At 47.2% G+C, this 16,368-nt stretch overlaps 1 protein-coding gene across 2 annotated transcripts in view; it reads left to right on the top strand.

Moving 5' to 3' along the window:
* MDN1 (midasin AAA ATPase 1) overlaps positions 1–16,368 on the top strand; it is a 902,759-nt gene that overhangs the window by 97,532 nt on the left and 788,859 nt on the right. For both annotated transcript variants that reach the window (XM_082250237.1, XM_082250236.1), the window contains exons 11-12: positions 4,298–4,379; positions 4,469–4,564. In XM_082250237.1, coding sequence (XP_082106363.1) covers positions 4,298–4,379; positions 4,469–4,564 — 178 coding nt within the window. The remainder of the gene's footprint in view (positions 1–4,297; positions 4,380–4,468; positions 4,565–16,368) is intronic.

The raw sequence follows: 16,368 nt of genomic DNA, 5'->3' as shown, positions 1-16,368 counted from the left end.
CTGCATGAAGGGAGGAGAGAACGAAAACATTGCGTGTATCCTTCCACTTCACTGCAAGCAATTTGTCAGTTTTCAAGCAGGCTCTCTCCCCCTGACTAAGACGGGAATTGACAAGCCGTTGGGGGAAGCCCAGACGATTTAGGTCGCACTGTGCCACATGCGCCAATTTGTAATTCTAGCAGGTGACTATAAAAAGTGGCACGCTTGTGTAAAAATTGTCCACGTGCAAATAGTACCCCTTTACAGATAAAGGTGACACCAAGTCCTAAACTATCTTGCTGCTGCTCCCTATGTAGTCTAGGCAGTTGGGGGGCTCCACAGTGCTATCTTTTCCCTTGTAGACCCAGAAACTAACTGTATAGCCTGTGCCCCTGTCACACACCTTATACAGTTTGGCCCCCAGTATCTGGCACGCTTGCTGGGGAGATACCGTTTCATAGCAAGGTAGCCAGTAAACTTAATCAGGGACTCATCAACGCAGTCAACTTGTTGGGGGGTAAACAAGGCTGCAAACCGCTTATTGAAGTGGTCTACGAGGGGCCGGATTTTGTGAAGCCGGTCATATTCAGGGTCTCCCCGAGGAAGACAGATTTCATTGTTGAAATGCATAAATCGCAGAATTTGCTCGTATCTCGCCCTGGACATTGAGACATAGTAAACGCGCATATGGTGAAGTGGGCTAGTGCACCAATTTAGCCTCCATTAACTTTGTGGTTATGCCCATAGTGAGGGAAAGGCCCAGAAACGTCTTAAACTCGGAAACCGTTACAGGTTTCCAGCCAAATTGTCTGGCAAGGGGCAAATTTGGGTTGGCGGCGATGCATTGGCCAGCATATAAATTAGTTTGGTCCACAATAGATATGAAAAGATCTTCTGTGAAAAACAGCTCATAAAAATTCAGGGGAGTAAAATTGGCTGTTTCCACGTGGATTCCAGGTTGGCCAGTGAATTGGGGGGGGGGGGGGGGGGGGAGTACAGGCGCTGTAGTATCAGTGGGTTGCCAATCGAAATATATGCCAGCGCATCAGGGAGGGCACTATGGGCTATACGGGCCTGTCTTCGAATACGCGGTGCCTGCGGGCCACTACTTGTGCTAGCCACCGCACCAGCTTCAACTGCACTTATGGGACTCGCCACGTCACCAAGTGTTACTGCAGTGCTGGTTGTACTAGGTCCAGGGTGTACTAGGCCGCTGGTGCTTGCCAGGTCACAAGGCTGAGCGGCAATAGTACCGACACTCTGCTCCATATTAGCACTCTGCGATCTCTGCACTTCAGTGGCTCCAGAATGGGGTCGGGTACGCCTGGTTCTAACAGGGACCCATCCCTCGTCTGAGCTATCGGTCAGGGAGCCGCCTCTCTTCAGGTTCGTATACTAACCCTGCTTCTGCCAGTGAGGCTTCCCCATCGCTCTCATTTGACATGGTCAGTATACTGTAAGCCTCTGTACTACTGTACCACCGTTTGGTCATTTTAGCAACTAAATATACCGGTACAGTAGTGTGACTCGCAGGTTAAAGCACATGGTTGTCGGACTATTTCAACCGCTACCAAAAAAACTGCTAATGCTAGCAAGGATCAGGCCTTACTCTAACACAGCGGTTTTGTGTGTTTGTGTTTGTGTTTTTTGTAAGTGACAGTAATCTATTGTTTACTACACTTGCCTGGGTTGGGTGGGCTGGGCGGAGGGGCTAAACGAAGGTGCTGGCAGGAATCAGTGCTGATTGTGCAAACACAGAGTTTTGGGAACCCTAAACTATTGGACGCTAGTATAGTTCTGATCCGATATTGATCTGTTCAAACACTATACTAGTAATGGAGGTGTATGTGGTAATCAAGGGGTTATTTCTAACTGCGTCGTGGATCTTCGCTATCTTAGACTGATGCTAACACTAATGTCATCTTAGACACTAATAATAGTGATCAGAAAAAAAACTGTATACTATAAAAGTGACACTGTGACAGGGCAATGAAGGGGTTAACTGGGGGTGATCATGGGTTTTATCTTTATTGGGGGGTGGGGGGGTGGCGGGGACCCTTAACCTACTTGGGACAGAAATTTACTTGCTAGCGCTAACTGAAGTCACAATCGCACTATCACAGATATACAAAAAAACACTATTACCTGTGTATAGTGTGCAATGTGACGGGGGAAGGGGTTAACTGGTGGTGATCGGGGGGGGGGGGTTTAAATCTTTTTTGGGGGGTGGCGGTTATCCTAACCCTAAAAGGAACGGCCGCAAGCGCTAAACCTGGTCACAAGTCACACTGATACAGGTATATCGGAAACTGCTATATACTGTATGCAGTGTTTGTTGTGATGGGGTGTAGGGGTTAACTGGGGGTGATCAGGGGATTAAATCCTTATTGGGGGGGACCCTAAACCACCTTGGGACAGAAACGAACTCACTAGTGCTAACTCAAGTCACAATCGCACTAATACAAAATAAAGTAAACCACTATATTACCTGTATATTGGTGTGCAATGTGACGGGGGGAAGGGGTTAACTGGGGGTGATGAGGGGGTTAAATCTTTATTGGGGGTTGGCAGGTATCCTAAAAGTAACGGCCGCAAGTGCTAAACCTGGTCACTCTTATACAGGTATATAGGAAAATGCTATATACTGTATACAGTGTGTTGTGACGGGGTGTGTAGGGGTTAACTGGGGGGGTGATCGCGGTTTAAATGTGCCTATCTACGTGTGTGTGTCTGGGTGTTTGGTGCAGTACTCAGTTTAGATCCGCGCTCTCCTCTCGATGAATCCAAAAAGGATTTGGGGAGGAGAGAGCGGGTCTTTTGTGTGCCTGTGTTTACATGACACAGGCACAAGTCAGTATCTGATTGGGCAGGACTGATCAACCGGTCCAGGCCAAAAATTATTGGCCTGGACCTGAAGACTGATCAGTTCTGAACCCAGTCAGATCAGCAGCGGGGTCGGGGCACGCCCCAGAGCTGCGGGAGCGAGCGACATAGCGATACGTCGCTTTGCCTGCATGCTGCTGACTGCCGCAGTATTATCCACGTTAGGCGGTCGGCAAGTGTTTAAATTGACAGTACTAAATCTGGGCACCACATGACTGAAGCCAGTCTGTGGGAGCCAGAATTATTGTTGGTTGGTAAGGAATGAAATATAAATTAGAGTTGCCGTTCAGTGAGTAACACAAGTAACATTTGTATCACATGTTTTTTTTTTTTTTTACTGGAGTTTTGGTTGATATTCTGTCATTTAAAATACACCTGATAACCATTAAAGACCCTTTGTTTCTTTGTAACTGGGCAAACTTCCAAAATCTGCAGGGGATAAAATGTTCCCGTGTGTGTGTGTATATATAATACGCCCCTCACATTTTTGTAAATATTTTATTATCTCATGCAGCCCAAGACCATGACACTCCACAACCATGCTTGACTGTAGGCAAGACACACTTGTCTTTTTGTACTCCTTTCCTTTTTGCCGCCAAACACGCTTGACACCATCTGAACAAAAGTTTGGGGTGTACTCGCTTTTGTGAGAGATACTGTGTGTGTGTGTGTACTTGTATATATTTGTGCTGGCATCCCCCTCCATCATGTTACGGCAACCATTGCTGTTTCAATCCAATTCTGCATGTGGTATTTGAACTTTAAGCTGAATGAATTCTAATGAAGAATTTAGGTGGTGCATCTTGCTTAATGGTCTGTTCTGCGGAGTGTGATTGTAAATTAACGTAATGTGTAACGAACAAACCAATTTCTTTTTTACTTTGAGGTTCAACTTGAGCTCTTCTGGTTCTTTTTTTTTTTTTTTTTTTTTTTTTTTTAGTTTTTGGGGAAACTTTTTAAGCCCTTGTTCACATCGGCGCTATTTGACATGTCAAATTGCAGCCTATTGCCAGGACACACATCTGATTGTGACACAGACTTTGCAGCGCTGCACCGATTTTTTTTCAAAAGTAGTTCCGACACTACTTTTGGCGACTTTGGTGGCAATTCCAATAGACATCTGTGCATGAACCCACACAGATATCTTTCCAACTGTCCAAAACTTGCACTGAAATACTGGTTTTAAATCGCCAAGTTCATCTGAACTTGCACGATTACAAACCCATTTAAAAAGCTTAGATCTTTTAAACGTGACATGTTGAAGGGCACATTCAAAGACTACTTGATGTTGCTTGTATATACAGTATGTGAGCTCAGGCTCTAGTTTGTAGTATATAATTGGTGAAATAGATGTTTGAATAAGATTACAAAAAAATTGTGTGGAGTAAATTGATTTATCAGTTTATGGCCGATTGTTGCTTATAACCTTTTGCAGAGACTTACTGAAGTGGTGTAACAGAATTGACTATAACTTTGATGGCACATCATCAAGCACTGCTTTGAATATATTTCATGAGGTGAGATAAATTGATAAATGAACAGTATGTCACTAACTTATTTTATGAGTAGATGCAAACGCCTAACTTTTCTTGTATTTATGTACCAGGCCCTTGACTGTTTCACTGGCATGCTTTCAAAACCCTGCACTAGACTCAAGATCGCTGAAATAATTGGAAGCAAGTTAAATATTTCGAAGCAAAAAGTAAGTAGTTAAATTCCACCTATTCTTTCTCGTTATGCAGGTCACGCTCTTCATTTCATATTCAATTCTCATCTTTCCTCTTTAGTTTTCACTGGCCATTACCCAAAAGTGAAAAATGGATTGAAAACTATAATTTTAGTGGTTTTTTTTACCACTTCAATACAGGGCATTTTCACCGACCCTTCCTGCCCATGCCAATTTTCAGCTTTTAGCGCTGTTCCATTTTGAATGACAAGTGCGCGCGGTCATGCAACACTGTACCTAAACCAAATTTATGCTATTTTTTTCCCACAAAAAGAGCTTTCTTTTGGTGGTATTTGATCACCGCAAGGGGTTTTTTTTTTTTTTTTTTGCTAAACAAATTAAAGACCGAAAAGTTTGAAAAAAAAATTTTTTTTTGTTAAACAATTTTGTAAATAGATAAGTTTCTTTCTGCATTGATGGGGTGGCACTGGTAGATGGCGCTGGTGGACGGCACTGATGGCAATGTTGGGCACTGGTGGACGGCACTGATGGCAATGATGGGCACTGGTGGACGGCACTGATGGCAATGATGGGCACTGGTGGGCAGCACTGATAGATGGCAATGATGGGCACTGGTGGGCAGCACTGATAGATGGCAATGATGGGCACTGGTGGGCAGCACTGATAGATGGCAATGATGGGCACTGGTGGGCAGCACTGATCGGGAGGGCACTGGCGGGCTCCCTGAGCCCTGATTGTCATCCCTGGTGGTTCTAGTGGCACTCCCCCCCCCCCCCCTCCCTTGTACATGAAGTTAACAATCTCACTCTCTTCTTAAGATAAAAAAAAACGGGTGAGTTTGACATAAAACATTGTCACACAAAAATGATTTTCAGAACACAGTAGCATTCAAGTGAGTTTGCGTATTTAAACAAACAAAATAAAAATACCAAGATATATGCTCAATGGACCAGATTTTACAGTTTCCATACACCCTCATACAGCGCTTTAAGAAGCATAAGAGAGGAAGCACCTTTTTTTGTCAAACAGTCAGCAAGTTGTGACTTGGCTGTTGACCAACGCACTTCTTTGATTTTATTAGCATGTATGAGCTCTTTGACACCGCTTATTTCTAATCTTAGTCTCTTCTCTGTGACCTGTTTTGTAGACTTAAGAGCGTCAAACAGGGAATGGTTATCAGTAACCCAGATAAGAGGAAGAGCATTAAGATCAGCTTTACCAATAGTGAGTTCAGAGTAGAGCATAGCCAAGAACATAGCATTGTCAATACCATCTGACATGGCAAGGGTTTCTCCTGCCAGTGTGCTTCTTACCACACGTCTAATTTTTTTAGATTGCCAAAACAGTGGGGAGAACTTTCCTGATTTTTCCATGAGGGCAATTAGAGCCCCACCCTGTGTACCTCCATCGGGAAGATTGCCCAGTGAAGCATCACTGAATACTACCAAACTCAAATCCTCACTGTTACCCAAGTATTGAAACTTAAGTGTTACCTTCTCTGACTTAAGTTTACGGAGCACTTTGTTCACTTCAAGTATGGACTGAACAGTAGCATTCTTAATGTTGGATGCTAGGCTACATGTGTCAAACATAACATCTGGTCTTGTTTGTTTAGCAACCCACAGAACCTGTCCTATTTTGGATCTGAGTAGTTCTCTTTCTTTCTCATTCAGTGGGGCCTCTCTCTGTACAGCACGTGTTGCCTGCAAATTAATTGTTTGTAGGTTTTCAATATAACTGTGCTGATGCACCTGTACTACACCACCCACAGTAGCAATGTTCATCCCCACATATGAAAAACTCACACTCTTCACGACCCACGTGAAATGCAGATTTAAGCACAGGGATGACATTGGTTACAAAATGCTCTGAACCTGCCCAAAAAAAATCATCCACATGGCATGCCAGTACTCCTGTTACCTCAGACTGCTCATTCTGCCAATAAAACACTGCAGGATCAACCCGTGACATTTTACCCCCACTTTTCAGCATGAGTTCTTTGACCTTGTTGTACCAGTAGAGGGAAGCATCTGCAAGTCCATACACACATTTCTTTAGTTTCCACAACACATTGTCCACGCTCGCTTCTGGTGGGGGGCGAATGTAAATGTCTCTTGAGAGTTCCATTCCCTGCAAAAAAGCAGACTTAATATCCATAGAGTTCACTTGCCATTTGTTTTGACAAATAACAGCTAACAGGAGCCTGAGTGATTCTGATGCACATGTGGGAGAATCTTTCTGTAATTCATGCATATTGACTTCTTCAAAACCTCTCGCCACAAGGCGGGCTTTGGGAACAACACCACTAGAAGTTTCCTTTAACGTACAGACCCATCTAGTAGAGATACATTTCTGACCTTTGTCTGTGACTTCTTTGTAAACATTATTATTTTGCCAGTTGTCAATCTCTTGCTGTTTAGCAGCATCAAAAGAGATGTCTTTGGTAATAAGTACATCACCATCGGTGTTCTCACATTCAGTGAGAAGATCATCAACTTGTGACATGTCTAAAGCTTCCTTTTGACCCTCGTTGCCATTTGGTTCAAGATACTGCACATTGTACCAGTTTCTATATTGCCCTTTTGCTTTCCCTGCTCTGCCTAAAACTCTGGCCGTGTGTTTTGTCTCCTCATTTCTGTTTGTAAATGTCACTGTCTGACCTGTTTTCAGTTTGACACCCGTGGAACCCACTGTATTAGTAGCATCCCTCTCATTAGTTTGTCTCACATCTTCTCTATCATCTGTTTCTGTGTTTTCATGGATTTGCACTTCTCTATTAACACATTTCATCATCTGAATTTTCTGACATAGTGTGTATTACATTTTCTTTTACTGTACTATCTCCAGGAATATCAGGTAGTACAAGTGTATCCCCATCCTGTGCATGAACTTTATTCAGCCTGGACTGGTGTACTCTGACAAGGATACCACCATGTCTGACAAACACTACAGAGCCATCTTGACCGATAACTACAGCAGGACCTTTCCACTCTGTACTGTCTGCTCGTTTGTAGTACACTCTGTCTCCTGTCTCATACTTTTCATCTGTAGGCCTAAGCTGCTTTCGTAAAGCTCTTTTTATTCTTTCTGAGCATTCCACCTCTGTGAATGCTCTTCTGGAAGCATGCAATGCTGCTAGGTGCTGTCCTACTCTAGTACTCATAGAAGTGCCTTCTAGAGCAGGCAGTTTATTAACCAAAATGGAGGGAAGATTAGGACTGTGACCAAACACCAGCTGGTGTGAACTATAACCATGCACATTAATCATACTGTTCTTGGCCATTAAAGCCCAGTCTAGAGCAGTCTGCCAGCCACACCCATTTTTCCTTTTCACCTTCAGAAGAATCTCAGTCAGAGTCATGTTGTGTCTCTCCAGCAGCCCGTTGCTCCAAGGACTGTATGCTGCTGTGGTCTTCATCTCAATGTTGAATTTTTCTGCCATCTCTCTTATCTCCTCATTATTGAACTCACCACCGTTGTCATTGTATATCCGTTTTGGGGCACCATGAACACTTATCCACGAGTGAATGAGAGGCTTTCTTTGTTCTCACAATGTTTCCACCGCTGAAGCGTGTGAAATGGTCGATGATGTGGAGGTACCATATGCCAGGTTCCAGCTCATGTAAATCCATTGCCACCGTCTCATTGTACTCTGAGGCTAAAGGCAAACCCACAGCAGGCCTGGGCTTGGTCCTATTATATCTTTGACATACCTCACAGTCACGGATAATCTCTTGCAGAATAACTGGATAGTCTTTGTCAGTATTTCCAGAGCTGAGGATAAGCCTCTGCAGCCGGTCTGCAGAGGCATGGCCAAACTGTGAAGCTTCAGGAGAATTTTACGCTTCTCTTTTGTAGACATCTCTGCTGTGATGACAAGAACTTCACTTTCATTGGTGTCCACTTCAGTATTACCATCTCTAATGTCGACACAGTAGTGTCCCGAACTAGTGAGCTCAAGAGGCACTGGTTGCTTGAACATGACAACTTTGTCATTCTCCATGTCTAAAACAGTTCCTGCTCTTTTTAGAGCCATTTTGCTCAGCAGTAAAGGGATATCAACAGGAACAACTTCTGTTTCAATGTGACATTTTGTTGGTCCGATCTTAGCGGGAAGCTTTACCTTTCTGTAGGCGTGTACCACCTGACCATCACCAAATCTGAAAGGTCTACAGCTTGAAGATTCTGTTTGCATCAGTTTTGTTTATTTGGCTTTGGCTTGGGTCTTTCATGTAACTATCCAGCCACTTTTCACCACAAACAGTACGTGTGCATGCTGTGTCAATGATAGCTGATCCCAGTGATTCAGTTAGGAAGATCTCCGAGTCCGTCATAACTTTTGTAAACAGTGTAATGTTACACTCTTCGACATTTTCATCTTCTGCTAGCTTTACTTCATTTCTCTGAGGACAGTCTTTGGCCCAATGGTACGTGCTCTGACAAATTATGCATTTTGTTCGCTTACCATATTTGTCAAGCGGGTTTGTACCTTGCTGTGGCTGCCACTGTCTATTCTGTGACTGGCTGTTGTTCCGTCTGAATTTACCTGGTGGCCTCTGCTCCGTGAAAAACGCCGCATCTTGAGTCAAGCTGCCTCCACTTGCTCCACTGGTTTTTCCTCCGAAAATCCGTTTTAACGCTGACTTCATGGATGCAAATGTTAAATCCGTGCACGCTGTAAGTGCTAGCTGCCTACTCTTCTCTTCAAGACAAGACGTGTCCAGTAGTTTAAACTCTAACACAGCGTCAGGCAAGGTCATGTTGTATTTCTTCATGCGGTTGTATCTCTGCTCAAAGTCTATGATGTAGTCTGCCATGGACATCGCGCTGTCTTAGGAAATCGAGTCGAAATGAGTACGCTTCATAAGCGCGGTCTTTTTCTTCTCTCAAGAATAGAGTCCAGCTTAGCTAACAAGGTTTCCATACCATTGTCTTCATTCAGATCGCTCGCGGGTATTTCCAAAGCGGTCTCTCTGGCTCGTCCCTCGAGCCCTAACACCACCGCTAGTGCCTGCTTCTTCTTGTCTAAATCCGTAACAAGTTTCCAAATGCTAATTTCATTTTTCCAGCACTCGTATGGTCTGATTTCGTCAAACTTAGGTGGTACTCTATAGTTGGAAACCATCCTCTGCTACCATTGATAAACTCCACAGACACAACGTGGTTCTGCACTCAGTACTTTATTTTCTACTACACACAAACTAAACAGGAAGGGGAAATGCATCATAGAATAGGAGGGAACACTGAAAAAGATGCAGTAACCGAAATGACCACAAGATGGCAGTATATTAAACAACTATTTCCCTTGTACATGAAGTTAACAGCGTGTCAGTGACACGCCGCATCACCGATGGCTGCTCTGCGCGCCCCCTGGGCGTCATATGACGTTCGATCAGGATAATGCAACCACCTTCCCACCGTCATTTGCCAATAGGGCTAGCGGGAAGTGGTTAATTTTTGTTTTACAGTATATTTATGCGGTACAGAAGAGAATAAGACTGTCATAAACTACAGTAATAAAAAAAAATCATGTAAATTGAAATAAACAGTGTATACTTGGAAATGGTATGAAGATATTTTATTATTAAACGTTGCTCTTTCTTCAACATGTCATGTTCATACTATACTTGGTGCCTTGAAAAAGTATTCATACCTCATGAAATTTTCCACATTTTGTTATGTTACAGCCAAAAATTTTATGTGTTAGACCATGGGTGTCCAACCTTTTGGCTTCTCTGGGCCACTTTGAGTGTAGAGAAATTTTCTCGGGTCGCATATAAAATATATACTACAGTTTAAGGTATATAAGTAATAAAACGCTGCCGCACCCTTCCTGTGCCGCCCCCCACTAATTTAACACAACTAGAGGATGATCGAATGAAATGGAATCAGAATACAGAGGTTTACCGAGGGATATTAAAGGAACACTCTAACCACCATGACCACTTCAGTGATTTGAAGTGGTCATAGTGGGAGGAGTCAGAAACACTGCACATGCTGGGATATTTACAGTTATGTGCTGGGGGATAGTTGTACCCCTAGCACATGTGACTTAGCCAGCCAGAAAATGTCATGTCCTTCATACATATATGAACAAGGACATGGCATATTATGACAAAACACAACTGGTTATTAAAAAACATATTGCAACAATTTGCACACACTAATGCACATACATTTTCTACTTATTTTGCAGACTGCTGGCGGTTACTGCTGGCGGTTACTGCTGGTCATGACATTGGGTACTGCTGGAGAAAGCAGCGGCAGCAGTAGAGAGCAGCGCCACTGCTTCCTGTATGGCTCCTGTCACAGGCGGAGTGCATTTCATATCACTCCACCTGTGACAGAGCAGGAACTATACAGGAAGCAGCGGCTCTGTCACTGACTGCAGACATCCTAAGTCTCCCGTGGCAGACGGGAGATCACACAGCACTTGCAGCCTAGTGTGTGCCTATCCAATGCAGCCTACACAGTGCCCATCCAGTGCAGCCTCACCTGTGCATGCCCATCCAATGCAGCCTGATCAGTGCCCATCCAATGCAGCCTCACCAGTGCATGCCCATCCAATGCAGCCTGATCAGTACCCATCCAATGCAGCCCCACCAGTGCATGCCCATCCAATGCAGCCTGATCAGTGCCCATCCAATGAAGCCTCACCAGTGCCCATCCAATACAGCCTCACCAGTGCATGCCTATCCAATGCAGCCTCACTATTGCATGCCCATCCAATGCAGCTTCACCAGTGTGTGCCCATCCAATGCAGCCTGATCAGTGCCCATCCAATGCAGCCTCACAAGCGCATGCCCTTCCAATGCAGCCTGATCAGTGCCCATCCAATGCAGCCTTACAAGTGCATGCCCATCCAATGCAGTCTGCAATGAAGAGAGAGGAGAGCCACTGGATTACACAGAGCAGGGATCTCCCGCTTACCTGGCGACGGCTGTCATATGAAGTCCTGCCTCCTGGACCGGCTCCTATGTTAGACGTCACCAATGTGCTGTCTATCATTGACGGAGACTCCGAGGAAGCCGCTGTGGCCGTGCCCCCGACTCGACTTCCTTCCTCCCCAGCAAAAAATAATTGTCAGGGGGCAGTGGGCCGCATTGCCTGTGGCTCTGGGCCGCATGCGGCCCTCGGGCCGCAGGTTGGACATGCCTGTGTTAGACCAACACAAAGTGGCACATATATGTGAAGTGGAAAGAAAGTGATAGACGGTTTTCAAATTTTTTTTTTTTTTTACAAATAGCTCAAAAGTGTGATGTGAATTTGTATTCTGCCCCCTTTACTCTGGTACCCCTAACTAAAATCTAGTGGAACCAATTTCTCAGAAGTCACCTAATTTAGTAAATCGAGTCCACCTGTGTTTAATTGGATTTCAGTATAAATACAGCTGTTCTGTGAAGCCCTCAGAGGTTTGTTAGAGAGTCTTGGTGAACAAACAGCATCATTAATGCCAAGGAACATGCCAGACAGGTCAGGGATAAAGTTGTGGAGAAGTTTAAAGCAGGGTTCGGATATAAAAAATATATGCCAAGCTTTGAACATCTCACAGAGCACTGTTAAATCAGTGGACTGGCCCGGGCAAGGAGAGCATTAATCAGAGATGCAGTCAAGAGACCCATGGTAACTCTGGAGGAGCTGCAGAGATCTAAATCTCTGGTGAGGGAATCTTTCCACAGGACAACTATTGGTCGTGCACTCTGCAAATCTGGCCTTTATGGAGAAGTGGCAAGAAGAAAGCCATTGTTGGAACGAAAGCCATAAGAAATCCCATTTGCTGTGTCCCCCACATGGCTGCAAACGTGTAAGAAGGTGCTCTGGTCAGATGCGACCAAAATTTTTACTTTCTCTTACGTCCTCCGACAGTCGCCGCCCCCTTCCAAGTCCTCACCAATGGGTATTGACCTTTGCTCCGTAGGAGTAGCTAGACAACAAGAATTTTTAATACTAAAGCTTTTAGCATAGACACACCCCTAGGGGCTGTCCCCTCAGTCGATACCTCCCTGCACCAGCATTCCCAACTCAGTTTGATGTTGCCTAGCTTAGGAGTAGCTGGCTTTCCTGTGCTGGGGCTCAGTCTCAGCCTTCTACCCTTTTATTTGATTTTATTTCAAGTATTTTTCTCTTTTCTTTACTAGCTGTTATTTTGTCAGCCTTAGTTTAGGGATCTTCAAATGAAGAATCGTCATGCGGAGCTGGGTCTCGGACTGGCCGCCCTGGATCCCAGGGCTGAGAGCCAGATGGATCCTCAGCCTGCCATCGAGCGTTCAGCTTAGGTTTGCCCTGGCACATTGAACGACCCATCCCTGTTCGCTGCAGGGATGCTGCCTGTGAGGTGGCTACCTCACTGGACGCCATGCTGCGGTCTATGGCTGCGGTCCACAAGCGTCCTGGCTGCGGCACTCCCTGTCTGACTTAATAGCGGTTTGCCGCTGGAGACGGCTCCCCATGCCATCCGGTACGGTAAGCACCTTCTGTGTGGGGACCTTCTGTGTAGGTGTCAGTCTGTGGCTGTGTAGTACCCCCCATGTCTATGTAACTGCGGGCTCCCTGTCAGATCCCTGTGTGGCTGCACTGCCTGTGGGCTGCGAGGGGGGGCCATCCTGCTCTGCTGTGAGTTATGCTCTGGGTGCAGTTTTGTGTGCAGACATGTGTGTGCGGCGGTCGCTGCGGCGATCCGGCATTTTTCTTTGCCTGAATGCTGTGACCGGCCCTGTCCCTGTGCAGCGCCGTGTTTTGGCGCCATTCGCCACCATTTTGGCGGGCGGTGCTCGTCAGAGCACATGTCGGCGCCATTTTACTGTAGCCTTCCCCCCCCCCAGCTGAGCGGCCATTTTGCCGGAGCCTTCATAGGCTATATCAGTCAGCCAGAATTGCATCACTTCCTCTTGGGGAACAGCGATCGGTGGCAGCAGTCTGTTGTGCTCTCTCCAGGTTTTTACCTTCTTGTCCTATCATTCCTTAGTGTTATCTACCCCTGCGGGGTCGGTGCATACAGTAGTGTGCGGTGGGCTGCGCTCGCTGTGGTATTAAAGGGCCAGTACCTTTATTGCTTTTCTGTGCTGGGGCATGGATTCTCAGGATAGCAAGTTTCCCCCCGCCCTGGTGGGGGACCAGGGGGCTGCTGCATCCCCCGAGGGGGCCGATCTGACCGCTGTAGTGGCTTCTTTAGTGTCTCAGGTGCAGATGCTGATGGCTGAACGATCCGCAAAAAGGGCCAGGGTGTCAGTTTCCTCTGATTCAGAGGGCGATGTGGCTGCTGTGGCTGGCGTACCCTTCTCGGGGTCCCGCTCATCTTTGGACCTTCTGGGGTCCGAGGGGGAGGCAGAGGTGGAGGGGGTTGATGTTTCTCCCCCTGGCTCGCCTGAAGAGCTTGCACTCATGAATGAGCTGATTGCTTCCATAAAAGATACCTTGCACCTGGAGGATGAGCCTACTCCTCCTGCTAGGGTGTCCTCTTTTGGAACGCAGAGGACTCGCAAATCAGCGCAGTTTTTTCCCTGTCCTGCTGAATTTCACCATACGGTTAATGAACAGTGGCGCAATTTGAAGAAGCCCTTTACTGTGCCAAATAAGTTTTTAAACTGCTTTATCAGTTTGCGCCCTCCACCGATGAGCGTTGGTGTGTGGCGCCTCAGGTGGATCACGCGGTGCCATTTTGAACAAGGCTACTGTGGTGCCTTCTGAGGATACCCTGGTTTTCCGGGACCCTACGGACAGGAGAATTGAGTCTCTTGCCCGTCATGCCTATATGGTGGCTGGTTCTATGCTGAAGCCTATTTTTGCTTCCATTATGGCGGCACAGGCTGTTGCAGATTGGACGAAGATGCTTAGGCGCACCTTGGTGGCTGATTCAGCTTCACCTACCACGTTGGCTATGGTGGACCAGATCCATCAGGGTGTCATGTACTTGTGTGATGCGGACTTGAATTTAGCTCCCTTGGCTGCGCGCCTGTCCAGCGTGGCGATACTGAACCGTCGTCTGATTTGGCTGAAGAATTGGTCGGTCGACCAATCTTCTCGCAAGACACTGGCGGATTTTCCCTACGCGGGATCTCGCCTTTTTGGTGAGGCTTTGGATACTCTGATAAAAGGGGTTACGGGGGGCAAGAGTACTCTCCTGCCCCAGTCCCACAAGCATAAGTCCTTCCGTGGTAAACGGAATTCCTCGTCTAGGCCCTCTCAGGGGTCCTTTCAGTCACAGTCCAAGGGCAAGCCCTTCAGAAGCCAAGGCTCTCAGAAGAAGCCGTGAGCGGGGAAGCAGAAGTCCGGCCAGTCCGGTTCAACTTCCCATACCGCTTCCGCCTGAAGGGGCGCCCTCACCCGTTTCTGGGGTGGGGGGACGTCTGCGCGGTTTCCTACAACCTTGGCTGACCCGCATTCGGGACAGATGGGTTCAGGAAATCATTCGATCTGGTTACAAGATCGAATTTCTCTTTCGGCTGGCAGGCAGATTTTTTCCCTCAAATCTTCAGCTGTCTCCGGAGTGCTTGCAGGATCTGCACCTGGCGGTGCGGGACCTGCGGGCCCAGGGGGTGGTGTTTCCGGTGCCTCATCGGGACAGATTTCGGGGGTTTTACTCCAATCTGTTCACTGTGCCCAGAAAGGAGGGCAAAGTGCGTCCGATTCTGGACCTGAAAGCTCTGAACCACTTTGTGCGGGTGCGCAAGTTCCGCATGGAATCTCTGCGATCAGTGGTGGCTGCCCTGAGTCCGGGGGAATTCATGGCCTCCATCGATCTGAAGGATGCGTACCTACACATCCCCATTTTCGAGGGTCACCAGAGGTACCTTCGATTCGCCATTGCAGAGGATCACTACCAATTTGTGGCGTTACCTTTCGGTCTCGCTTCGGCTCCGCGGGTTTTTACCAAGGTGCTGGCGCCAGTTCTGGCCCTGTTGAGAGCACAGGGCATTGCTGTCTTGGGGTATCTGGACGATATCCTGATACGGTCAAACGCCAGTCAGAGCCTGGTGACCGACCTGTCCACCACGATGCGGACTCTGCAGGAGTTCAGTTGGACCATAAACATTCCGAAGTCGACTCTGTGTCCTTCGGTTCGTCTTCCCTACCTGGGAATGATTCTGGACTCTGTCCAAGCGAAGGTTTTCCTACCGGAAGACAAGCTTCGGACTCTTCAGGTCGAGGTGAGGTCCCTCAGGGACAACCGACAATCGTCTCTCCGGACATGCATGAGATGTCTAGGTTTGATGGTCTCGGCCTTCGAGGCGATCCCCTTTGCCCAGTTTCACACGCGGAGTCTCCAAGCGGAGATTCTTGCCGAGTGGGACGGGCGGCCGCAATCCCTGGATCTGCGGATCTTGTTGAGCCACAGCACCAGAAGGGATCTTCTGTGGTGGCTCCAGTCCCCGGCGGTGTCAGGGGGGGCAAGTCTTTTCGTCCATTGTCGTGGACGGTGCTCACCACGGATGCCAGTCTGTCGGGCTGGGGTGGTGTTCTGGGCGTTCTGTCCGCCCAGGGAACTTGGTCGGGGGAGGAGTCCTCCCTTCCGATCAACATTCTGGAATTGAGGGCGATAAAGCTTTGCCTTCTGGGATGGACGGACCGGCTTCGGGGCCGTCCAGTTCGGGTTCAGACGGACAATGCCACCGCGGTGGCCTACATCAACCACCAAGGGGGCACCAGGAGTGCCCGAGCGGCTCGGGAAGTAGCCGACATTCTTTCTTGGGCCGAGACGCACGTCCCGGCGATATCTGCAGTTCACATTCCGGGGGTGGAGAACTGGCAGGCGGACTATCTGAGTTGCCAGACCCTGGACCAGGGAGAATGGTCCCTTCACCCGGATGTCTTTCAGATGT

Source organism: Pelophylax lessonae (assembly GCF_965119305.1).
Source record: "Pelophylax lessonae genome assembly, chromosome: 3".
NCBI classification, from domain to species: Eukaryota; Metazoa; Chordata; class Amphibia; order Anura; family Ranidae; genus Pelophylax; species Pelophylax lessonae.
This window is presented reverse-complemented; position numbering and strand designations above follow the sequence as displayed.